Consider the following 26,951-nt stretch of genomic DNA (forward strand, 5'->3'; position numbering starts at 1 on the left):
AATTTGATTGAATTCTTTGAGGAGGTAACTAAGTGTGGAGATGAAGGTAGAGCAGTTGATGTCATATACATGGAGTTTAGTAAGGCGTTTGATAAGGTTCCCCATGGTCGGCTCATGAAGAAAGTAAGGAGGTATGGGATAGAGGGAAATTTGGCCAATTGGATAAGTAACTGGCTATCACATAGAAGACAGAGGGTGGTGGTGGATGGAAAATGTTCAGACTGGAGACCAGTTACCAGCGGTGTACCACAGGGATCAGTGCTGGGTCCTCTGCTATTTGTGATTTTTATCAATGACTTGGAGGAGGAGGCTGAAGGGTGGGTCGGTAAATTTGCTGATGACACCAAGATTGGTGGAGTAGTGGATGAGGTGGAGGGCTGTTGTAGGCTGCAAAGAGACATTGATAGGATGCAGAGCTGGGTCGAAAAATGGCAGATGGCGTTTAACCCTGATAAGTGCGAGGTGATTCATTTTGGTAGGACAAATTTGAATGTGGATTACAGGGTCAACGACAGGGTTCTGAGGAACGTGGAGGAACAGAGAGATCTTGGGGTTCATGTCCACAGATCTCTGATGGTTGCCACTCAAGTGGATGAGCTGTGAAGAAGGCCTATAGTGTGTTAGCGTTTATTAACAGGGGGCTTGAGTTTAAGAGCAGTGGGGTTATGCTGCAACTGTACAGGACCCTGGTGAGACCACATTTGGAGTATTGTGTGCAGTTCTGGTCACCTCATTATAGGAAGGATGTGGAAGCATTGGAAAGGGTGCAAAGGAGATTTACCAGGATGCTGCCTGGTTTGCAGGATAGGTCTTATGAGGAAAGGTTGAGGGAGCTAGGGCTTTTCTCTTTGGAGCGGAGGAGGATGAGAGGCGACTTAATAGAAGTTTATAAGATAATGAGGGGGATAGATAGAGTGGACGTTCAGAGACTATTTCCTCGGGTGGATGTAGCTGTTACAAGGGGGCATAGCTACAAGGTTTGGGGTGGGAGATATAGGAGGGATGTCCGAGGTAGGTTCTTTACTCAGAGAGTGGTTAGGGTGTGGAATGGACTGCCTGCTGTGATAGTGGAGTCGGACACTTTAGGTACTTTCAAGCGGTTATCGGATAGGCACATGGAGCACACCAGAATGACAGGGAGTGGGATAGCTTGATCTTGGTTTCGGACAATGCTCGGCACAACATCGAGGGCCGAAGGGCCTGTTCTGTGCTGTGCTGTTCTATGTTCCTCTTGGAGATACTACTCTAGAATGCTGACAGCTTTGTGGACGTTTGCTGTGTTTTTAACATGGTATCACAGGTAAGCTACAGCAGCGTAGTCATTTCATTTGGAGTCAGTTTTATATTAATAACCGACTCGGAGGTCTCAATCCCAAAAAGGAATTTTTCATCCACCACTTATCTTTCAAAATCAGAAACTTCTCCTCTTGTTTACCAGTAAATCCCCGCGTTGAACACCCATGGAGCTGGATTCTCCGTTTCTGGGACTGGGTCCCCACACCGTCATGAAAACTGTGGGGCTGGGTTCTCCGCAGCCCCACGCCGGAATCATGCTTGGCGCGGGGGCGGAGAATCCAATTTCACGATGAAATCGGGCCCGGCGTCGGTCCGCCAATTCTCCAGGAGAATCAGCTTGATTGCGGAGTACGCCGCGCGGCTGGGGGCCCGTGGACAGGAGCCCGCCCAGCAATCCTCCGTTTCCGACCAGCAAAGTTACAACGGCGTGGTACTAGCCACCTATTGCCGGTTGGGATGGTCGCGCGGCCGCCCTGGTGGGGGGCGGGGGGGGATCAGACACTGGTGGGGGGCGGGGGGATCAGGCACTGGTGGGGCGGGGTGCCTTAAGGGCGGCTTGGGGACAGATCCGCGCGGTCGGATGCTCGGACTCACGGCCGATCGGGGTTGGGGTCTAGTTTTTATGTGTGGCTCCGTTTTTATGTCCACCATGGCACTCGGCGTGGCCGCTGGAGGCCGCAGTGCGCATGCCCGGATTGGGAACCAGACGTGCAGGGGCCCGATTCCGCAGCTTAAGCTGTGTGAATTACTCTGGGTCCCTGCTTGCCCCCTGCAGGGCTGTGAATTTGCTCCACTTATTCCCAGAAATCTGCAGAGCAAAACGCCAGCGTGGGGGACATCGTCCCATTTTAGGAGAATCGAGCCCAAGTCTTTCACGCCAGGAAAACTGGTGTCAAAAGGCCACAGGTTCACAGGGGGGGCAGGGAGCTGTCGTGGATCTCTTAGTTCCAGCTGCCGATACGGCCTCCGCACTTCCGGATCAGAGGGCGCGCAAGCGCACGGTGGCGGCCTCCAACGGCCGTGCTGTCCTCCATGGCAGACTCAGACCGCGGATCTGGACCGCGGAAATAGTGCCCCTGATCGGCCGCTCGCCCGCCCTGGACTGCCTGAACAAAAAAATCCTTGTCCCGAATGAGGCCCACCCCCTGTCCTCCGATCGGCCCGCCCCCGACTGTGGCGGCCCAGGACTGAGTCCGCAGCCAGCATGCGGGTACCATGGACGGTGGGACCGTGAGTGGTCCACGCCGTCGGGAATTTGGCCGGTCGGGGATGGAGAATAGTGGGGCGGGCCTCAGGCAATGGCCTCAGGTGCTCCCCCCCCCTCCAAAACGGCGTCATCGAGGAGTACGCGCACGCCGTTGGGACGGCCTCAAGACGTTACCCGAAGGCCCTCCCCCAGTGGGCCAAGTTCCCGTGTGCATGGTTCATGTCAACCCAGTGTGGCGACTGCGGGCTGTGTCCAGCACCATTGCAGTTAGACGGAAGCCATGCCGCTGGTCAGGGGGGGGGGGGGGGGCTTGGGTGAGGGCTGCGGGGACTGGTGGAGGGTAGCGAGGGGGTATCCAGGGGGGCACTATCTGGCAGGTCGGGTCCGCGCATGACCTGCGCCATGCTGCACGGCGCGACCGCTGCAGGTCATCGGCGTGCGTACGCGTGGCCACGGACCCGGCAATTCTCCATGCGTTTATATCGGGAAGGCCGTGCGTTTTACGTCGCGCGGTTGCTAGCTCCTCACCGTTTGGAGGATCGGTGCTGGGGCCTCGCCAATTTTTTCATTGTAAAACTAGACACTTCCTCCGGACAGAGCCTCAAAATCGGAGAATCCAGCCCATTGTGTGTAGTCTTAGTAAGGTGATGTAGTTAATGGGAGGAGCAGGGGCTGAAGCAGTTAGATTTGGGATCAGTTTGGGATTCAGTTAGAGGTCTGAACGACCAGCACCTTCTGTCAAAACAGTGAGTTTGGAGTTGCTGGGAACAGAACCACAGTCTCTGAAAAGGCTGGCAGGTTAAACAATAGTCTGACACAAACAAGAAGCTGCAGGCTGTATCCTGATCAGTTTTCTCTCTCTCTGTCTCTAATCAGTCTGTTAAAAGGAACTCTATTCAAGAATACAGCAGCTAACCCTGGTGTTTGCTAACCGTATTTAAAAGTGGATTTTGACTGAGATGGTTTTGCTTGAGTGGAGATAAAAGATTGCAGTTAGGAGTTAGTTTATCATTTTAACCGTTGAGGGTTGTTTAACGGGTAATTGTAAGGTATTTTATTGTATGACGTTAAAGTTATTTTAATATACTGTATGGAATTCGTTCAATCCTTGTATATTTGGTTTTTTTTAAAAATTCCTGCAACATAGCAGATTTTGTATTAAATTGCAGACTTTGGTCAAACTGAAAACAGTCTGGTCTAATGTACTGGCCCAGGACTCCCCTTGATGCTCTGTGTCAAAGCCCATGATGTCATTTTGATGGACTTGACAAGCAGCCAATCGGTGCCTCTGACATTGTGGGGGCATTGTCTGTTCTCATTTGGGATTGGTTGAGATAGTCCGAGTTTCGGGAAGGTTCTGAAACAACCAGACAAGTTCCATTTTGTCTCTCAGTTCTGTATAGACCTGGAAGGCAGCACACAGCAAGACTCTCTTGCTCTATCAGCTTTTGGCCTGCCGATTTGAATGCTTCCAGCCAGCCTGGGGAAGTAACGTTTGCCTTAAATATCTCCAGCCAGGTCAGTGACAGTGTAAAACTCTGTTTGAAAGACCTGGCGATTTAAATGTTTCCAGCTAGCCTGTGAAAGTGACCTATCCTGATTAAGAACTGTGAAGTCAGTGCTCCAAATTCTCTCTTCCTTGTTGGATTCCTGAGGGTTCAGAACAAGACGAGGGGCTGTTTAAAAGCCCACTTAAAACCCTCATGCTGACAACTGTAGTTTCAACTTAGTGAGGCTGATCTCCATCTGGTGGACACAAGCTAGAATTGACCTGAGGGGGACCGTCAGTGGGAGATTGAGGTCAGTCAAGTGGAAGTGACTCCTCAGAGAGAATTCTACTGCCTGCCGATTCTAATTGAAGGCAGACATTAGAAGATCTTAACCAACACATGGACGATAAGGGAATAGTGTAGATGGGCTTTAGAGTGGTTTCACAGGTCGGCGCAACATTGAGGGCCGAAGGGTCTGTACTGTGCTGTAATGTTCTATGTTCTATGTTCTAACCAATGATTGCAATGTTTTGCGTTTGTGGCATATCGCCAGCTACAAAGACCGCTACCTCAGCAGCAAAGAACTATTTCAGGCCCTTTTAACCCCTGTAATTTTCAAGCCTCTTCCTACCCCCACCATATGTTTGTCTTGCGTGTGTCTGGGTGGATGGTGGGACGGGGTTTTGGGAATAATTAATTTGTAGTAGACCATTGTTCCATCCCTATCATTATATGTTCATCTTTTTCGTTGTTAATTATAAACAGTTTTTTAATGTTTTACCTACAGATCTGGTGCCTGGAACACATTGGAGCAGACAAGGGTCAAGTATCTCAGGAAAATACACAAATTATTGGTTAATTCCCTGATGTTGGGACTCCGGGGTCTGTGGGGCTGGGATTGACCGCACACCCGCCCAGGGGGTCATAACAAAACAATATCCTTATTTGTGCGGGAATCACTCCGGAACAGAAGTATCCTTTCCTCACAGTCTTGCACATTAAATAAAATATTGGGGTTTTTTTGTCCGTTATCCTAGCAGCTGGTGGAGTCTGGTCCGGGATCGTAATTTGGAAGCAAAAACAGGAAGGCAGATTACTACCTGAATGGTTGTAAATTGGGAGAGGGGAGTGTGCAGCGGGACCTGGGTGTCCTTGTGCACCAGTCGCTGAAGGTAAGCATGCAGGTGCAGCAGGCGGTAAAGAAGGCTAATGGTATGTTGGCCTTCATTGTGAGAGGTTTCGAGTATAGAAGCAGGGATGTGTTGCTGCAATTGTACAGGGTCTTGGTGAGGCCACACCTGGAGTATTGTGTGCAGTGATAAATGGCAGAGCAGGCTCGAAGGGCCAAAAGACTATAAGACCATAAGACATAGGAGCAGAATTGGGCCACTCGGCCCATCGAGTCTGCTCCACCATTCAATCATGGCTGATATTTTTCTCATCCGCATTCTTCTGCCTTCTCCCCATAACCCCTGATCCCCTTAGAACATAGAACATACAGTACAGAAGGAGGCCATTCGGCCCATCGGGTCTGCACCGACACACTTAAGCCCTCACTTCCACCATATCCCCATAACCCAATAACCCTTCCTAACCTTTTTGGACACTAAGGGCAATTTATCACGGCCAATCCACCTAACCCGCACGTCTTTGGACTGTGGGAGGAAACCGGAGCACCCGGAGGAAACCCACGCAGACACGGGGAGAACGTGCAGACTCCGCACAGACAGTGACCCAGCGGCGAATCGAACCTGGGACCCAGGCGCTGTGAAGCCCTTATTAATCAAGAACCTATCTATCTCTGCTGTTTGAAAGACACTCAGTGATTTGGTCGCCACAGCCTTCTGCGGCAAAGAGTTCCACAGATTCACCACACTCTGGCTGAAGAAATTCCTCCTCATCTCAGTTTTGCATCAGTATTCACCAAAGAGAAGGAATTGGTAGATGTTGAGTCTGGAGAAGGGGGTGTAGATAGCCTGGGTCACATTGTGATCCAAAAAGACGAGGTGTTGGGTGTCTTAAAAAATATTAAGGTAGATAAGTCCCCAGGGCCGGATGGGATCTACCCCAGAATACTGAAGGAGGCTGGAGAGGAAATTGCTGAGGCCTTGACAGAAATCTTTGGATCCTCGCTGTCTTCAGGGGATGTCCCGGAGGACTGGAGAATAGCCAATGTTGTTCCTCTGTTTAAGAAGGGTGGCAGGGATAATCCCGGGAACTACAGGCCGGTGAGCCTTACTTCAGTGGTAGGGAAATTACTGGAGAGAATTCTTCGAGACAGGATCTACTCCCATTTGGAAGCAAATGGACGTATTAGTGAGAGGCAGCACGGTTTTGTGAAGGGGAGGTCGTGTCTCACTAACTTGATAGAGTTTTTCGAGGAGGTCACTAAGATGATTGATGCAGGTAGGGCAGTAGATGTTGTCTATATGGACTTCAGTAAGGCCTTTGACAAGGTCCCTCATGGTAGACTAGTACAAAAGGTGGAGTCACACGGGATCAGGGGTGAACTGGCAAGGTGGATACAGAACTGGCTAGGCCATAGAAGGCAGAGGGTAGCAATGGAGGGATGCTTTTCTAATTGGAGGGCTGTGACCAGTGGTGTTCCACAGGGATCAGTGCTGGGACCTTTGCTCTTTGTAGTATATATAAATGATTTGGAGGAAAATGTAACTGGTCTGATTAGTAAGTTTGCAGACGACACAAAGGTTGGTGGAATTGCGGATAGCGATGAGGACTGTCTGAGGATACAGCAGGATTTAGATTGTCTGGAGACTTGGGCGGAGAGATGGCAGATGGAGTTTAACCTGGACAAATGTGAGGTAATGCATTTTGGAAGGGCTAATGCAGGTAGGGAATATACGGTGAATGGTAGAACCCTCAAGAGTATTGAAAGTCAAAGAGATCTAGGAGTACAGGTCCACAGATCACTGAAAGGGGCTACACAGGTGGAGAAGGTAGTCAAGAAGGCATACGGCATGCTTGCCTTCATTGGCCGGGGCATTGAGTATAAGAATTGGCAAGTCATGTTGCAGCTGTATAGAACCTTAGTTAGGCCACACTTGGAGTATAGTGTTCAATTCTGGTCGCCACACTACCAGAAGGATGTGGAGGCTTTAGAGAGGGTGCAGAAGAGATTTACCAGAATGTTGCCTGGTATGGAGGGCATAAGCTATGAGGAGCGATTGAATAAACTCGGTTTGTTCTCACTGGAACGAAGGAGGTTGAGGGGCGACCTGATAGAGGTATACAAAATTATGAGGGGCATAGACAGAGTGGATAGTCAGAGGCTTTTCCCCAGGGTAGAGGGGTCAATTACTAGGGGGCATAGGTTTAAGGTGAGAGGGGCAAAGTTTAGAGTAGATGTACGAGGCAAGTTTTTTACGCAGAGGGTAGTGGGTGCCTGGAACTCACTACCGGAGGAGGTAGTGGAGGCAGGGACGATAGGGACATTTAAGGGGCATCTTGACAAATATATGAATAGGATGGGAATAGAAGGATACGGACCCAGGAAGTGTAGAAGATTGTAGTTTAGTCGGGCAGTATGGTCGGCGCGGGCTTGGAGGGCCGAAGGGCCTGTTCCTGTGCTGTACATTTCTTTGTTCTTTGTTTGTTTGTTTGTTTTAAAGGATCGTCCCTTTAGTCTGAGATTGTGTCCTCTGGTTCTAGTTTTTCCTACAAGTGGAAACATCCTCTCCATGTCCACTCTATCCAAGCCTCGCAGTATCCTGTAAGTTTCAATATGATCCCCCCTCATCCTTCTAAACTCCAATGAGTACAGACTCGGAGTCCTCAACCATTCCTCATACGACAAGCTCCTCATCCCAGGGATCATTCTTGTGAACCTCCTCTGAACCCTTTCCAAGGCCAGCACATCCTTCCTTAGATAAAGGGCTCAAAACTGCTCACAATACTCCAAATGGGGTCTGACCAGAGCCTTATACAGCCTCAGAAGTACATCCCTGGTCTTGTATTCTAGCCCTCTTGACATGAATGCTAACATTGCATTTGCCTTCCTAACTGCCGACTGAACCTGCACGTTAATCTTAAGAGAATCGTGAACAAGGACTCCCAAGTCCCTTTGTGTTTCTGATTTCCGAAGCATTTCCCCATTTAGAAAATAGTTTATGTCTAAATTCCTCCTTCCAAAGTGCATCACCTCACAATTTTCCACATTATATTTCATTTGCCACTTCATTTCCCGCTCTCCTAGCCTGTCCAAATCCTTCTGCAGCCCCCTTGCACCCTCAATGCTACCTGTCCCTCTACAGATCTTTGTATCATCTGCAAACTTAGCAACAGTGCCTTCAGTTCCTTCTTCCAGATCATTAATGTATATTGTGAAACGTTGTGGTCCCAGCACAGACCCCTGAGGCACACCACTAGTCACCGGCTGCCATCCTGAAAAAGACCCCTTTATCCCCACTCTCTGCCTTCTGCCAGTCAGCCAATCCTCTATCCATGCCAGGATCTTACCCTTAACACCATGGGCTCTTAACTTATTTAACAGTCTCCTGTGCGGCACCTTGTCAAAGGCCTTCTGGAAATCTAAATAAATCACGTCCACTGGTTCTCCTTTGTCTAACTTCATTACCTCCTCAAAGAACTCTAACAGATTTGTCAGACATGACCTTCCCTTGACGAAGCCATGCTGACACAGTCCTATTTTACCATGCACTTCCAAGTACTTTGCGATCTCATCTTTAATAACAGACTCTAAAATCTTACCAATAACCGAAGTCAGGCTAACCGGCCTATAATTTCCTGTCTTCTGCCTCCCTCCCTTCTTAAACAGCGGCATTGCATTTGCCACTTTCCAGTCTTCTGGGACCCTTCCTGCCTCCAGTGATTCCCGAAAGATCATCACCAATGCCTCCACAATTTCCCCAGCTATCTCTTTTAGGACCCTGGGGTGTAGTCCATTTGGTCCAGGTGACTTATCCACCTTCAGACCTTTCAGTTTCCCCAGAACCTTCTCCTTAGTGATGGTCACTGCACTCACCTCTGCCCCCTGGTTCTCCTGGAGCTCTGGCATCCCACTGGTGTCTTCCACCATGAAGACTGAGGCAAAGTAACTATTCGGTTCCTCTGCCATTTCTTTGTTAAGGCCTCCTCCTGCTCCTGTCTTCTTTATATCTATGTATATGTGTGTAATACTTCCTGCACTGGATGCTGGTCCACCTCTGCAGGGCGCTGCGCTGACCAGATTCCCACCCACGGAGCTGGCGTGAAACCCGTGAAAGATTTTTTCTTTAAATGGCTACAAATGCGACGGGAAAACCTGCCAATGCGGCCAGCGGGCTATGCTCCACTTTTCCTGCACGAGATGACACTTAGACAAAAATTGGGAAAATCCGCCCAACATTTGCTGATTCTCCCTTACCACTCTACTAATTACATTTTTAAAAAGCTCAGAACAGATTTATCCAACACAATATCACTTCAATAAACTCTGGCAGTTTTGGTGCCGAATACTCACGTCGTAAGAGAGGCGGAGTTATAGATGTCTTCATAAGAAAGTCCGAAGATTTCTCCCTCTTAGGGGGCTCTGGCGTCTGAGTTTCCTTCTTTTTTTTCTCCTTCTCTTCTTTCCATTCCTTGGGGGAGAGTTTGATGAGAAAGTCCCTGTAAATCTGGTAATCCTTTAGTGTCTCTTCAAACTTGACAATATCACTGGCGGATAATAAACAAGGACAAGAAAAAAGCTAAATTAATCCTTTCAGATTGGGACCAGTGCCTCTCTCTCAGAGGACGCTAGAGGGAAGTGTGTATGGAAAAGATTAAGCTAGGTAGAACGTGCGTGCCACTTGGCAAAGCCAAGCTGAACTCCGTCCGCAATGCCCCAAATCTTTGCCTCTGCCCCGACGCTGATTGCTCTCAGGAGTCGCTGGGTTGTGAACTTGAAGCCATTGTGGGTTACGTTCACACCCACTCTTTAACTCTGGGGTCAATGTCATCAACCCTTCCCCCAAATATCTTCAGCCGGCGCAGAGGAAAAACCTCGCTTCCACGCAACACATAGACTCAAGGCTCAGTAACCACTCAAGACTGGTGAGGAGGGAAAGATCAAATTGCTCTTGGCCTTTTATTAAACCTTGCCGAAATTGTTCAACCGTGGGAATTGAATTGTTCAGCTGAGTTTTTAAAAAGTTAATAAACCTCACAGCACAGAAGGATGCCATTTGGCCCATTACACTCGTGGTATCGTTTTGAAAGCATTTCTCAGCTATTCTCATTCCCGATGGCCACGCAAACATTTCTTCCAAGTATTTGTGAGTAAGTTATTATTGAGCTTGCTCCCACCGCCCCGTCTGGCAGCACACACCAGATCACGACAATTCATCGACCAAATATTATTTTCCTCATTCCCTCCTCTGGAATGCTTTTTTGCCAATTAGCTTAAATCTGTGCCCTCTGGTTGTCAGGATTCCCTCCCAGCCAGTGTGAAGCAATTTCCCTCCGTCTCATATGCCCAAACCTTTTGTTGTCTCACTTTTTCACCGCCATCATTTTCGTCGTCACTTTCTTTATTTCAGCCACTTTATCCAGCTTCAGTTTTGTTTCTCGTTCGGCTCTGAAAACAGAAAGACAATCAACTTCACCCAGGAACTCCTACAGAGAGATTTCAGTCAAGGACAAGGATTGCTGGAAAATCTCAGCAGGTCTGGCAACATCTGCAGGGAGAGAACGCAGAGTTTTAAAAAATAAATTTAGAGTACCCAATTCATTTTTTTCAATTAAGGGGCAAGTTTTGCTCACTGGGCTAAATCGCTGGCTTTTAAAGCAGACCAAGGCAGGCCAGCAGCACGGTTCAATTTCCGTACCAGCCTCCCCGAACAGGCGCCAGAATGTGGCGACTAGGGGCTTTTCACAGTAACTTCATTGAAGCCTACTCGTGACAATAAGCGATTTTCATTTCATTTCATTTCATTTAGCCTGGCCAATCCACCTAGCCTGCACATCTTTGGGTTGTGGGGGTGAAACCCATGCAAACACGGGGAGAATGTGCAAACTCCACATGGACAGTGACCCAGAGCCGGGATCGAACCTGGGACCTCGGCGCCGTGCAACGCTAACCGACTGCGCCACCGTGCTGCCCTCGAGAACGCAGAGTTAACGCTCTGAGTTCCTCCGACTCTTCATGGGAACGGGCTCGAAACGTTAACCCTGTTTCTCTCTCCCCACAGTTCTTGCCGGACCTGCTGAGATTTTCAAGCACTTTCTGTTTCAGATTCCAGCGTCCGCAGCATTTTGCCGATTATTCAGTCACTTTTATTGGAGCATTAATGTTCTAGATATTCGACAGATTATCCGAGATGACAGAAATTCACGTTCCATGGAGGCAGCAAGAAACTTCAGAGAGTCCTGAACACAGCCCAGTCCATCACACAAACCTGCCTCCTCCCATCCATTGACTCCATCTACACCTCCCGCTGCCTGGGGAAAGCGGGCAGTATAATCAAAGATCCCTCCCACCCGGCTTACTCGCTCTTCCAACTTCTTCCATCGGGCAGGAGATACAGAAGTCTGAGAACACGCACGAACAGACCCAAAAACAGCTTCTTCCCCACTGAAGAAGAGACTCCTAAATGACCCTCTTATGGACTGACCTCATTAACACTACACCCTGTATGCGTCATCCGATGCCAGTGCTTATGTAGTTACATTGTGTACCTTGCGTTGCCCACTTATGTATTTTCTTTTTATTTTAATTTATTTTCATGTACTGAATGATCCGTTTGAGATGCTCGCAGAAAAATACTTTTCACTGTACCTCGGTACGTGTGACAATAAGCAAATCCAATCCAATCCAATCTTTAAATAGGAATGCAATTTCAAAATGTCTGGCTTCAGTCAAGGTGACCACTCTTATAGGCCAGGGTTTAGAAAACTCCAAAGTATATCATGGAATTCACCTGACCCACAACTTTTAATAGATTTTGGTTATGGGGAGCACAAGGGCCCACTTTACAGGTGTGATGCAATAGAAATCTAAAGTATTTTTAAAACAAAACAATGTTTATTCTATGAATTCAGTTAACACTTTATAAACACACAGTAAACTTCTTATCAACTACAAACATGGATACTTTCCCAAAGACAATATTCCATAGGTAACCCTTAGTAACTTTCCTAACAACATCCATAAGCCAAAACACTTTTTAACAAAGACAGCAGGTTTGAATTCTCTACAGAAACAGGTATTACTTTGAAATCATCAATGAGCTGAAGACATTCTTTAGCTTGGAGAGAGAAAGATCAATACACACATCTGCTTGGTTCACATGCAGCTCTCCAACTGAAAGCAAAACTAAACACAGAGCCAAAACCAGCTTTCAGCACCAAACAAAAGTAAAAAGCAGAGCCGAGCTCCACCCATACACTGACATCACTACAGCTATTTGATAAACACCCATTTCGTAAAGGTACATCCACCTGACACCACAAAGGTGTCAAATTGCCGTACAAACCCGGCCGCTTCCGTTATTGTCCGTCAGGAAAGGAAGCCAGCTACCCTTACCCGGCCTGGGCTTAGATGTGACTCCGCATCCCCCAGCACCACGGTCGACTCTTAACTGCCCCCCAGAAGTGGACAGTGACTTACGATGTTGTGTCAAAAACTGCCACCAATTGTTCAAGATGATGGCCGACCGCCAGCTTCTCAGGAGAATTCAGATGGCCAACAAGCTAATAGTAAAAGCCAAATAAATGCAGAAGCCGGAAATCACAAATTTAACAAGAAAATGCTTCGAAAACCCAGCAGGTCTGGAAGCTTCCGTGGAGAGAGAAACAGATATGACGTTTCCACTCCAGTATGACCCTTCATTGGAACTCAAGTGGGCGATAACTGCTGACCTTGACAGTGGCCAGAATGAATTAAAAAAGATATTCTGACATGGGAAATAATGCAACCCAGTCTAAGTAAAACCACTCCCAGGTGCTCCTCTTCTTCTTCTTCACCGATCACTCGCTAACGAGTACGATTGTCCACCGAAGAGACACTATGTTAATGGTCATGGGCCCTGTGGGCTCTTGCATGAGCCCGATCCTCGAGCAGCATTGCTGACCGCACATTTGGCCGGTAGTTCTGGGGTGTGGTTCGGTCCTTGGACTCGGCATCGCTGGTATTCCTTTCTCAGGCTCCTTGTCCAGGCCTCTTGCCGTCGGGTGCTCGCGAAGAATTATGTCCCTTCGATTAGAAGATTCCTCAAAGTAGGTTTCTTCTGAGCAAAGGTCTCCCAGGCATTGACATCTATGTTGCGTTTCTTGAGGTAGGCCTTCAGGGTGTCTTTGGAGCATTTCCTTTGTCCTCTTTTTCGGAAGTCTTCCTTGAGCTTGGCGAAGAAGATTTGCTTTGGCAGTCGGGCCTCTGATATCCTAAGTACCTGGCTGGCCCAGCGGAGTTGGTTTCGGATGATCATGGCCTCGACACTGGTGCTCTTGGCTCCTTCAAGGACACCTCTTAGTATGCCCGTCCTCCCAGCTGATGCAGAGAAACTGTCTTAGGCAGATTGAAGGCACCTCTCCAGGGTCTTGAGGTGGCACCTGTATGTAGTTCCGGTTTCTGAGCCGTATAGAAGAGTTGGGAGAATGACCGCCTTGGACACGAGGATCTTGGTGTCAGGACGGATGTCAAAGACCCTCATCCTTAGGCGTCCAAAGGAGGCGCTTTCAGATTGGATACGATATTGGATTTCCGCGTCGATGTCAGCCTACAAGAGGGGGCTCCCCAGGTATGGGAAATGTTCCATGTTTGGTAGGGTTTCTACATTGATCTTGATGGAGGGAGAGACCTGATCTTGCCCTGGGGTGGGTTGGTAATGGACTGGAGTCTTCTTGGGGTTAAGGCTGAGACCAATTCTTCAGTATGTTTCCGTGAAGGTGTCAAGCACGGCTTGGAGATGTTCTTCTGAGAGAGTGGAGATGGCGATGTCATCCACGTACTGAAATTCCGCGAGCGACGTCAGTGTGGGCTTCTCCTTGGATTTCAACCTCTTGGGGGTTGAAAGGTTTTCTGCCCATCCTGTAGCCGATGTCCGCTCCCCTGGGAAGCTTGCTCTCCACGAGCTGCAGGATGGTGACGTTCAAGGTGGGGAAATGGGTGGGGTGATGGCACATCCCTGCTGGACTCCAGTCTTGATCTCGAAGGTTTCTGTCTTATTTCCCTTGGTGAGGACTGTCGCTGACATCGTGTCAGGGAGAAGTCGGTGATTAATTTCTGTGGACACCCAGCCTTGACAGAGTCTTCCACAGCACTTCCCGATTGACTGAATCACAGCCTTGGTCAGATCGATGAAGGCCGTGAAGATTGGGTGATGTTGCTCCAAAGTAAAAATGGCCAAATACGCATCACAGGAGCGCCATTCAAAAGAGAACCTTTCAGCAGAATGGGTGGGATTTCTCCAGCCTCCCAGCCGCGTGTTTCGCGGTGGGGGTGGACGGAGTTCCGTTCGCTGGCAGCGGGAATCTCTGCTCCCGCTGCTGTCAATGGGAATTCCCATTGAAGCCACTCCAGGCTACCGGGAAACCCGTACCTTGCATTTACATAGCACCTTGAATGTACTGAACTTTTCTAAGGTACTTCACAGGAGCAATTATCAAACAGAATTGGACACAGTAAAGGGGTCATAAGTAGATAAGGGCGGCACAGTGGTTAGCACGGCTGCCTCACAGCTCCAGGGTCCCGGGTTCAATTCCAGCCTCGGGTCACTGTCGGTGCGGAGTCTGCACGTTCTCCCCGTGACTGTGCGGGTTTCCTCCGGGTGCTCCGGTTTCCTCCCACGGTCCAAAGATGTGCAGGTTAGGTGAATTGGCCACACTAAATTGCCCCTTAGTGACCAAAAGATTAGGTGGGGGTACTGGGATAGGGTGGAGGCGTGGGCTTAAGTAGGGTGCTCTTTCTAAGAGGTGGCGCAGACTCGATGGGTCGATTGGCCTCCTTCTGCACTGTAAATTCTATGATCTATTGGCAAAAAGACAGATTTTAAGGAGCATCTTAGAGGTGGAGAGAGAAAGGTGAAAGGCTTTCAGGAAGGAATTCCAGGACTTGGGGCCCAGGTAATTTAAGGCCCCGACGACAGCAATGGTGAAGCGATTAAAATCAGAGATGTGCAAGAGGCCAGAATCGGAGGAGCGCAGCGATCTCACTCAGGGGTTGCAGAGATAAAGAGGTGTTTTGGAAAAAAAAACTGACATTTTAAGAATCGAGGTGTGGCTGGACTGGATGCCGCTGGAGGGCAGCGAACACAGGGGATGATGGTGAATGGCGATGGCTCAGAGTTTGAATATAATCGTGTCCTCATTTGACCTCATGTTCTTTTGCCAGCTCCTTTAGTTTGGCTGACCTGGATTTGGAGTTAAGTTTCCATTTAATCATCCCCATTCCAAGTTAAATAATCCCAGCTCATCTACAAACATATGAAATAAGTGGATAAGGAAAGACCAGTGCTCCTTCTATCTTTCCCCATGAACAAACCATGGCTGGAGCATTGTGACGGGACATTTCCTTTACCCCCAACACCAAACACCTTTCCCAAGATCACTAAATCAACCAGCATGTGTCTGATAATGATTTGTGTAGCGACAAAGTGATGCCTTCTGATTGTAAGGGATAGCTACATCAACAGCAAAGCCAATACCTTGTAACTATAACTACAGCTTCGCTAATTTGCGATCAATGTAAACGATTGATGTATATTTCATATTTGTGGCAGGAATGTCATTAAAAGCCTGGGTTAAGGCAAACATTTGTTGCAGGAATATTATTGAAGAACCTAGGATAAAGTTGTCATTAAGGAGACATAAAAGGTCAAATCATGAAATGAAATGAAAATCGCTTATTGTCACAAGTAGGCTTCAAATGAAGTTACTGTGAAAAGCCCCTAGTCGCCACATTCCGGCGCCTGTTCGGGGAGGCTGTTACGGGAATCGAACCGTGCTGCTGGCCTGCCTCGGTCTGCTTTCAAAGCCAGCGATTTAGCCCTGTGCTAAATTGAGTTGAGTATTATTGAGTTAAACCACTTACTTGGTTACAGATACAGGTCTAATGGGATACTTTTTGATTGCTTGTGATTCCCTGGGAAGTTGACAATTTATAAGGGTTGCATTTAGTCCTAGCTATGCAGGTCATGTGGGATTCAGATGATGTAATTAATGGGAGGAGCCAGGTCTGTGTGTAGTTTTGCAGTTTGCCATAGGATTTGAGTCTGAGAGGACAGGAGGATTTTAAGTTGAACAGCAGTTTTTGTCAAACACTGATTGGTTGAGCAGAAGTGTACTGAACCTGCTTTTGAAAGGAACTTTTTCCAAAGGACTCTACACAGCTGAGCAAATAGTTTGTTTGTCAACTTTATTTATAAGGGACTTCCGGTTGCGGTGATGCTCAGCTAAGCCGCACGTTTCTGCGGCTCCAGCTCCGACGGACTTTCGGGCTCTTTTTGAGAGCCCCAACGGGAATTTGTTTTGTTGACAAAACCCAGTGTGGGGTGAAGAAATAAGGAGTCCCCCCCCAGTGTGCAGGAAGAAGATCGGTGGCGGTGGCCAGATCACGAAGGATCCTCGAGGGCAGCGGCAGAGAAAAGAAGGAAGCAAGATGGCGTCGGAGGGAGGCCGGGCGACATGGGGACCGGATCAGGATGAATCCCTCAGAAGGTGTGTGGAGGAGTTAAAAAAGGAGGTGCTGGCCCCGATGTTGCTGGCAATCGATGGGCTCATAGAAACACAAAAGGCCCAGACGATAGAGCTCCGTGTGGTGAAGGAGAAGGTAACTGAAAACGAGGATGAGATCCTGGGCCTAGCGGTCAAAATGGAGACGCACGAGGCGCTACATAAGAAGTGCATCGAAAGAATTGAAGTCCTGGAAAATAGATCAAGGAGAAAGAACCTCCGGATCCTGGGTCTCCCCAAGGGAGTGGAGAAAGCTGACGGCGGGGCTTATGTGGGCACGATGCTCCACACGCTGATGGGAGCTGAGGCCCCCTCGGGCCCCTTGGAGGTGGAAGGGGCTCACTGGGTCCCTGCGAGGAGACCAAAGGCTGGAGAACCACCAAGGGCGATGGTCGCGAGATTTCACCGCTTCAATGCCAGAGGTTGTTTTGAGCTGGGCCAAGAAGGTACGGAGTAGCAGATGGGAGAATGCGGTGATACGAGTGTATCAGGACTGGAGCGCGGAGGTGGCGAGAAGGAGGGCGAGTTTCAATTGAACCAAGGAGGTGCTGCATAAGAAGAAAGTAAAGTTCGGGATGCTGCAGCCGGCGCGATTATGGGTCACGTACCACGATAGACACTATTATTTTGAAACGTCGGAAGAAGCATGGACCTTCATCCAATAAGAGAAACTGGACCAGAACTGAGGGACTGATGTTGGGGGGGAAATGACAATGTTGATGTATAGAAATGTAAATTGGGGAAAGGGAGGTTCACTGTAGCGGGACGTCCCCATTACTGTTCGCGTTGGCAATTGAACCACTGGCCATAGCGCTGAGAGACTCTAGGAAATGGAGGGGGGTGGTTAGAGAGGGAGAGGAACACCGAGTGTCACTCTACACAGATGACCTACTGCTATATGTGGCGGATCCAGTGGGGGGGATGACAGAGATTATGCAGATATTGAGGGAGTTTGGAGACATTTCGGGATATAGGCTTAACATGGGAAAGAGTGAGCTTTTCGTAATACACCCTGGGGACCAGAGTAGAGGGATAGATGGCCTACCGCTAAGGACAGTGGAAAGAAACTTCCGATACCGGGGGATTCAGATAGCCAGGAGCTGGGGAACCTTACACAGACTCAATCTGACTCGGCTGGTGGAACAAATGGAAGAGGATTTCAAAAGGTGGGATATGCTGCCGCTGTCATTGGCGGGCAGAGTGCAGGCGATTAAGATGATGGTCCTCCCGAGGTTCCTATTTGTGTTCCAATGTCTCCCCATCTTGATCACTAAGGCCTTTTTTAAGAAAACAGATAGGAGCATTATGAGCTTTGTGTGGGCAGGGAAGGCCCCGAGGGTAAGGAGGGGGTTCCTGCAACGTAGCAGGGACAGAGGGGGACTGGCGTTGCCGAATTTAGGCGACTATTACTGGGCCGCCAATGTGGCGATGATCCGCAAGTGGATGATAGAGGGAGAGGGGGAGGCGTGGAAGAGGCTGGAGATGGCGTCCTGTAAAGGAACGAGCTTAAAAGCGCTGGTGACGGCGCCGCTACCTCTCTCCCCAAAAAGGTTTACCACGAACCCAGTGGTGGCGGCAACATTAAGTATCTGGGAGCGATGGAGGCGACAGAGGGGTGTGCTGGGAGCCTTGGTGTGGTCCCCGATCAGGAACAACCATAGGTTTGCCCCAGGAAGGTTGGACGGAGGGTTCCAGAGCTGGCACCGGGCAGGAATTAGGAGAGTGGGAGACTCATTTATAGATGGGACGTTTGCGAGCTTGGGAGCGCTAGAGGAAAAGTATGAGCTGCCTCCGGGGAATATCTTTAGGTATATGCAGGTGAGGGCGTTCACGAGACAACAGGTGAGGGAATTTCCGCTGCTCCCAACACAGGGGATCCAGGATAGAGTGCTTTCGGGGGTGTGGGTCGGGGAGGGCAAAGTGTCCGAAATATACCGGGAGATGAGAGAAGAGGGGGAGGAGCTGGTAGAGGGGCTGAAGGGAAAATGGGAAGAAGATTGAGGAGGGTTTGTGGGCTGATGCCCGAAGTAGGGTAAATTCCTCTTCTTCGTGTGCCAGGCTTAGCCTGATCCAATTTAAGGTGCTACATAGAGCACACATAACGGGAGCGAGATTGAGCAGGTTCTTCGGAGTGGAGGACAGGTGCGGGAGGTGCGGGGGAAGCCCGGCGAACCACACACACATGTTCTGGTTGTGTCCGGCACTGGAGGGGTATTGGAGGGGAGTGACGGGAGTGATCTCAAAGGTGGTGAAGGTCCAGGTCAAGCCAGGCTGGGGATTAGCTATATTTGGGGTAGCGGATGAGCCGGGAGTGCAGGAGGCGAAAGAGGCCGGCATTCTGGCCTTTGCGTCCCTGGTAGCCCAGCGAAGGAATTTACTCATGTGGAAGGCAGCGAAACCCCCCGGCGTGGAGGCCTGGATAAACGATATGGCAGGGTTCATAAAACTGGAACGGATGAAGTTTGCGCTGAGAGGATCGGCTCAGGGGTTCGCCAAGCGGTGGCAACCGTTCCTTGACTATCTAGCGGAGCGTTAGGGGAAAATAGATAGCCAGCAGCAGCGGCCCAGAAAGAGGGGGGGAGGGAGGGGGAGGGAGGGAAGGGGGGGGGGAGGGAGGGAAGGGGGGGCAACTTGTTTTTGTTCTAGTTGGGGTGGAGGGGGGGGGGGGAGCACCATTTCTTGTTACTTTGTTAGTTCACTACTTTATTTAAACAATGTTAACTATTAGTTATTGTGTTACTGTTTTTGTTGATTTGTAAGGGGGAAAAATTGTGTTTGAAAACTTTAATAAAATATATATTTTTAAAAAAACTTTATTTATAAATGGTATTTGAACCATAATGGGTAGCTTAATTGGAGTTAGTAGCTGGTATAGATCGTATGTTTTTCCTTGCGTTTAATATATATATATGTATAATATATATAACATATAATATATATAACATATAATATATATAAAATATAATCGCTTATTGTCACAAGTAGGCTTCAATGAAGTTACTGTGAAAAGACCCTAGTCGCCACATTCCGGCGCCTGTTCGGGGAGGCCGGTACGGGAATTGAACCGTGCTGCTGGCCTTGTTCTACATTACAGGCCAGCTGTTTAGCCCACTGTGTTAAACCAGTCCCTGCAGTGTATAAGTGTTTAACAGTGTTTAAGAACAGTTTAACTGATAACTATAAAGCTATTTCTTTGATGTTAATGTGGTTAATTCTGTGTTTAAATTAAAGTTTGTTTTAACATGAAAGATACCTATTGGCCAGAGTCATCACCCCAGTGAAGTATCCTTTCCTCACAGTTTTACAAATTTAAAAAATAATTTGGGGTTCTTGACCGGTACCCTAACAAATTCACCATGAACCTTTTGCCTCTTAAAAAAGTTAAATGTTTACATTCGCATCGCTTCCACGGAATTCTTGTCGTTTTCTTTCAAGAACTCGTCAAACATGGCGGCGTCTTCCTCAAGGTACTGCTCTGCCGTCTCCAGCTTCCTCTCCTCTGCTGCGGCCACCTCGTCCAGTTTCCTCATCTCGTCCTTCTTCATGGTCAGCGAGTACTGGACAGAAACAACAAGCCAAGAAACACGAGGAAGCCATCAGCAAAGTGCATCCATCTCCCACACCCTTTCCACCATTTCCTTTCATCTACTCCAGTCTTTCCATGGGGCCCTCTCTCTTCTCTGTCTCCCTCTTGTTGTCTATGCGTCAGGAGGTTGTGGGTTTGAGCCTGATCTCTGTGACCCAGGCCGACAAACCCAGTGCTCATATTGAGGAAGCACTGCAGCGTCGAAGGTGCAGTAATCTGGGTGAGGTGTGAAACCAGATGTGGCCCGTGAAGGCCCCGTAGGCAGTTTTAAAATCGCCACTAAATGGCGTGGAGGATACTGAAGGGAAATGCTCCTCCAATCACAGGTCATTTCTCTCCTGCATTTGCTGCTGATAGGCCAATAGAAAGTGGGAGAGCAGCAACATGTGATTGGAGGAAGAGCAACACTGGCTGCAATGAGTGTGCCCGGAGAAAGAGGAGTTGGCCGCAGATTGAAAGGCTGTCGGAGTGAGTCGGGAGGAGGAAGGTTGCCAGACCTGGGCCGAGGTTGACTGCTGTGCTGGAAGACGGTAGAAACAATGGCTGGGGGGTGGGGGTCCGGGGGGTGGGGGGGGGGGGGGGGGGGGTGGAGGGGGGGGCTGGTGAGGGGGGGGGGTGGTGGGGTCGGTGGGGGGGGGGGGGGGGGAGGGTGACGAGAGCTAAAAGATTCACTGCCCGGAGGTATGAGGGAGAGAGAGAGAGATAGAAAGTGTGGGTGGGAGATGGGAGGAGTGGAAGGAGTGAGGCAGAGTGAGCAAGAGAGAGAAAGAGAGTTGAGGTGATGAATGTAGAAATTCAGGTATCTTGTATTATAAGTATTTGGTGCAGTCGGGGTTAAAAGCCCGGGTTAGAGTGAGTTTGACTGCTGCACTCATGTTTTTAAAAGAATCTTAGTTTGAACGACAACAAAGCTTTTAGGGACGAGAGCTGCAATTAACCACTGTAAAAACTTGGGCTAATGCAATTTTGTTTTGATTATAGGTATTCCCTGGGGAGTTAATTTGTTTTCAGCTTGTTGTCATTGCTGGGTGCAGCTAAGGCATCAGGCTGTTTGGGAAAGCAATTTTCAGTTGAATTCCGATTTGTCTGATGGCGTGCTCAGTGAAACAGTTCTGTTCTCACTGCAAGTCAACGGGAAGGGGGAGAGTGAGCTCGAGAGGGAAAAAAGATAGTTACAGCTGGTGACAAGAGCAAGGGGTCAAGAGTGAGAGAAGGAAAAGTACAAACAGGCACAAAAACAGAGCAGGAAGGCTTGAAGTAAAAGAAATAATATTGAGAGTGATTTAATGGCCCTGTTTCGCCCGACTTGGTGACGTGACAGAGTGGATAGTCAGAGGCTTTTTCCCAGGGTAGAGGGGTTAATTACTAGGGGGCATAGGTTTAAGGTGCGAGGGGCAAGGTTTAGAGTAGATGTACGAGGCAGGTTTTTTACACAGAGGGTAGTGGGTGCCTGGAACTCGCTGCCGGAGGAGGTGGTGGAAGCAGGGACGATAGTGACGTTTAAGGGGCATCTTGACATTTACATGAATAGGATGGGAATAGAGGGATAAGGACCCAGGAAGTGTAGAAGATTGTAGTTTGACGGGCAGCATGGTCGGCACGGGCTTGGAGGGCCGAAGGGCCTGTTCCTGTGCTGTACTTTTCTTTGTTCTTTGTGACAAAACTGTAAATCACGAGATTTGGGGTGCTTGGAAAGCTTCGAGAGATTTCACGACATCTCGTGAGACGTTGGGATCTGGATCCCGTCTTCGCTGGGTGAAGTCCAGATGAACATATTTAAATATGTTGGCGACTGATTCTCCCGAGGCCCAGGAACTAGCGACCTCACCTGGGAGACATCGCCAGGGTGTCGGTATAGCACCGGCCCACACAAACGTGGACCAGGCATAATGGCACCTGGGGGTGTCCCAGGCCATAGGAGAGCCCAGATGGTAGGGCTCTGGGCAGGGTGGTACCCTGGCATTCTCACTGCCACCATGGCCCTGCCAGCCTGGTACCTTGGCAGGACCACCCTGCTACTGCCAGGGTTCTCAGGTGGCCCTGCCAGGATGGCAGGAGCACTGCCAAGGTGTGCGGGTGCCAGGTTGCTGTACCAGAGATCGGGCACGAGGAAGGGGGTGCCCTGCCCTTAAGAGGTGGGGTGAGGGGGAGCTCGAGGACCTCCTGAAAGATATTTTGGGGCAATGGGGGATCCAGAGGCTTCGATAGCGATTCTGAGGTCCAAAAATTGTGGCACCGCCTTCGTGCATTGACGAGCTGAGCTCGTTAGTACAGGAAGTGAGGTAAGTGTGACCACGGCGGGGCGTTCCCAATCGCGGCAGAAATAAACAACAGAATCCCGCTAGGTCCAGTGCTGCAGGTGCCAAGAAAAACCCCACCAGACGCACCGAAAAAGGGACTCTTTTTTACATGTTTGCGTTTTTTATTTCAATTATAATAAGGTTACCTGCAGGATAAACATCTCTCTTTTCCTGTTGATATATTCATTCAAAGTTTCTTTCTCAACATTGCGATCTGCAATGAAACAAAGTTACAAACCGACCAAAAGCAAGGGAGAAAGAGATAGAGAGAGTCAAAGATGGAAAGAGTACAGGGAAGGCGATAGAGAGTGACAAAAAGAGAGTGAAAAACACAGAGAAAGAGAGAGAGACACATAGGAAGGGAAGGAGAGAGAAAGATGGAGAGAGAAAGAGGTAGAGAAAAAGAGATGGAGAGAGAGATGGAGTGAAAGAGAGAGAGAGTGTGAGAAGGAGAGAGAATCAGAGACATAAGAACTAGGAGCAGGAGTCGGCCACCTGGCCCCTCGAGCCTGCTCCGCCATTCAATGAGATCATGGCTGATCTTTTGTGGACTCAGCTCCACTTTCCGGCCCTAACACTACAACCCTTAATCCCTTTATTCTTCAAAAAACTATCTATCTTTATCTTAATCGGGCAGCACGGTAGCATTGTGGATAGCACAATTGCTTCACAGCTCCAGGGTCCCAGGTTCGATTCCGGCTTGGGTCACTGTCTGTGCGGAGTCTGCACATCCTCCCCGTGTCTGCGTGGGTTTCCTCCGGGTGCTCCGGTTTCCTCCCACAGTCCAAAGATGTGCAGGTTAGGTGGATTGGCCATGCTAAATTGCCCTTAGTGTCCAAAATTGCCCTTAGTGTTGGGTGGGGTTACTGGGTTATGGGGATGGGGTGGAGATGTTGACCTTGGGTAAGGTGCTCTTTCCAAGAGCCGGTGCAGACTCGATGGGCCGAATGGCCTCCTTCTGCACTGTAAATTCTATGATCTATGATTAAAAACATTTAATGAAGGAGCCTCAACTGCTTCACTGGGCAAGGAATTCCATAGATTCACAACCCTTTGGGTGAAGAAGTTTCTCCTAAGCTCAGTCCTAAATCTACTTCCCCTTATTTTGAGGCTATGGCCCCTAGTTCTGCTTTCACCCGCCAGTGGAAACAACCTGCCCGCATCTATCCTAACTATTCCCTTCATAATTTTATATGTTTCTATAAGATCCCCTCACATCCTTCTAAATTCCAATGAGTACAGTCCCAGTCTACTCAACCTCTCCTCGTAATCCAACCCCTTCAGCTCTGGGATTAACCCAGTGAATCACCTCTGCACACCCTCCAGTGCCAGTACATCCTTTCTCAGGTAAGGAGACCGAAACTGAACACAATACTCTAGGTGTGGCCTCACTAACACCTTATACAATTGCAGCATAACCTCCCTAGTCTTAAACTCCATCCCTCTAGCAATGAAGGACAAAATTCAATTTGCCTTCTGAATCACCTGTGGCACCTGTAAACCAACTTTTTGCGACTCATGCACTAGCACACCCAGGTCCCTCTGCACAGCAGCATGTTTTAATACTTTATCATTCAAATAATAACCCCTTTTGCTGTTATTCCTACCAAAATGGATAACCTCACATTTGTCAACATTGTATTCCATCTGCCAGACCCTAGCCCATTCACTTAGCCTATCCAAATCCCTCTGCAGACTTCCAGTATCCTCTGCACTTTTTGCTTTACCACTCATCTTAGTGTCGTCTGCAAACTTGGACACATTGCCCTTGGTCCCCAACTTCAAATCATCAATGTAAATTGTGAACAGTTGTGGGCCCAACACTGATCCCTGAGGGACACCACTAGCTACTGATTGCCAACCAGAGAAACACCCATTAATCCCCACTCTTTGCTTTCTATTAATTAACCAATCCTCTGTCCATGCTACCACTTTACCCTTAATGCCATGCATCTTTATCTTATGCAACAGCCTTTTGTGTGGCACCTTGTCAAAAGCTTTCTGGAAATCCAGATATACCACATCCATTGGCTCCCTGTTATCTCCCGGACTGGTAATGTCCTCAAAAGATTCCACTAAATTAGTTAGGCAAAACCTGTCCTTTATGAACCCATGCTGCGTCTGCCCAATGGGACAATTTCCACCCAGATGCCTTGCTATTTCTTCCTTGATGATAGATTCCAGCATCTTCCCTACTACCGAAGTTAAGCTCACTGGCCTATAATTACCCACTTTCTGCCTACCTCATTTTTTAAACAGTGGTGTCACGTTTGCTAATTTCCAATCCGCCGGGACCACCCCAGAGTCTAGTGAATTTTGGTAAATTATCACTGGTGCATTTGCAATTTCCCTAGGATCTCTTTTAGCACTCTGGGATGCATTCCATCAGGGCCAGGAGACTTGTCAACTTTAGCACCATCAGCTTGCCCATTACTACCTCCTTGGTGATAATAATCCTCTCAAGGTCCTCACCTATCATAGCCTCATTTCCATCAGTCACTGGCATGTTATTTGTGTCTTCCACTGTGAAGACTGACCCAAAAAACCTGTTCAGTTCCTCAGCCATTTCCTCAGCTCCCATTATTAAATCTCCCTTCTCATCCTCTAAAGGGCCAATATTTACCTTAGCCACTCTTTTTTGTTTTATACATTTGTAAAAATGTTTACTATCTGTTTTTATATTCTGAGCAAGTTTACTCTCATAATCTATCTTACTCTTCTTTATAGCTTTTTTAGTAGCTTTCTGTTGCCCCCTAAAGATTTCCCAGTCCTCTAGTCTCCCACTAATCTTTGCCACTTTGTATGCTTTTTCCTTCAATTTGATACTCTCCCTTATTTCCTTGGACATCCACGGTCGATTGTCCCTCTTTCTACCATCCTTCCTTTTTGTTGGTATAAACCTTTGCTGAGCACTGTGAAAAATCGCTTGGAAGGTTCTCCACTGTTCCTCAACTGTTTCACCATAAAGTATTTGCTCCCAGTCTACCTTAGCTAGCTCTTCTCTCATCCCATTGTAATCTCCTTTATTTAAGCACAAAACACTAGTGTTTGATTTTACCTTCTCACCCTCCATCTGTATTTTAAATCCTACCATATTGTGATCGCTCCTTCCGAAAGGATCCCTAACTATGAGATCCTGAATCAATCCTGTCTCATTACACAGGACCAGATCTAGGACCGCTTGTTCCCTCGTAGGTTCCATTACATACTGCTCTAGGAAACTATCGCGGATACATTCTATAAACTCCTCCTCAAGGCTGCCTTGACCGACCTGGTTAAACCAATCGACGAGGAGAAACGCATAGGAGAGAGAGAGAGAGGTCAATTAACATTTCATTTTGATTCCCCGCATTCCCACATCAACTGTTCTGCTCTTTGTAAATCTCCAGCTACTCTCCTGAACATAGAGTATTCACTAAAGTTTGAATCGAAGTACAGCACAGATGTCAGCCACATTTCTGCACAGCCCCTCTGTCCCCCTGTCGCTGCAAAGTTATGCTGGCACTACGTTGTTTCACAGTCTCTAACTCTGTACTGGACCTGTCCTGGGAGTGTATGATGGGGACAGTGTAGAGGGAGCTTTATTCTGTATCTAACCCCGTGCTGTACCTGTCCTGGGCGTGTTTGATGGGGACAGTGTAGAGGGAGCTTTACTGTGTATCTAACCCCGTGCTGCACCTGTCCTAGGAGTGTTTGATGGGGACAGTGTAGAGGGAGCTTTACTCTGTATCTAACCCCGTGCTGGCCTGTCCTGTCAGTGTTTGATGGGGACAGTGTAAAGGGAGCTTTACTCTGTATCTAACCCCGTGCTGTACCTGTCCTGGGAGTGTTTGATGGGGACAGTGTAGAGGGAGCTTTACTCTGTGTCTAACCCTGTGCTGTACCTGTCCTGGGAGTGTTTGATGGGGACAGTGTAGAAGTAGCTACACTCTGTATCTAACCAGTGCTGTACCTGTCCTGGGAGTGTTTGATGGGGACAGTGTAGAGGGAGCTTTGCTCTGTATCTAACCCCGTGCTGTACCTGTCCTGGGAGTGTTTGATGGGGACAGTGTAGAGGGAGCGTTACTCTATATCTAACCCCATGCTGTACCTTTCCTGAGGGTGTTTGATGGGGACAGTGTAGAAGTACCTACACTCTGTATCCAACCCCGTGCTGTACCTTTCCTGGGGGTGTTTGATGGGGACAGTGTAGAGGGAACTTTACTCTGTATCTAACCCCGTGCTGGAGCTGTCCTGGGAGTGTTTGATGGGGACAGTGTAGAAAAAGCTTTACTCTGTATCTAATAACGTGCTGTACCTGTCCTGGGAGTGTTTGATGTGGACAGTTTAGAGGGAGCTGTACTCTGTATCTAGCCCCGTGCTGTACCTGGCCTAGGAGTGTTTGATGGGGACAGTGTAGAGGGAGC

At 48.6% G+C, this 26,951-nt stretch overlaps 1 protein-coding gene across 1 annotated transcript in view; it reads right to left on the reverse strand.

Annotated features, from left to right (window-relative positions):
• Window positions 1-26,951, reverse strand: part of cfap100 (cilia and flagella associated protein 100) — a 163,843-nt gene that overhangs the window by 49,828 nt on the left and 87,064 nt on the right. Inside the window, exons 6-9 of the mRNA XM_072473099.1 lie at window positions 22,692-22,759; window positions 20,053-20,216; window positions 10,487-10,567; window positions 9,473-9,666 (exon numbers count right to left, since the gene is read on the reverse strand). Coding sequence (XP_072329200.1) covers window positions 9,473-9,666; window positions 10,487-10,567; window positions 20,053-20,216; window positions 22,692-22,759 — 507 coding nt within the window. The remainder of the gene's footprint in view (window positions 1-9,472; window positions 9,667-10,486; window positions 10,568-20,052; window positions 20,217-22,691; window positions 22,760-26,951) is intronic.

The sequence above is a fragment of the Scyliorhinus torazame genome, chromosome 13, assembly GCF_047496885.1.
Source record: "Scyliorhinus torazame isolate Kashiwa2021f chromosome 13, sScyTor2.1, whole genome shotgun sequence".
NCBI classification, from domain to species: Eukaryota; Metazoa; Chordata; class Chondrichthyes; order Carcharhiniformes; family Scyliorhinidae; genus Scyliorhinus; species Scyliorhinus torazame.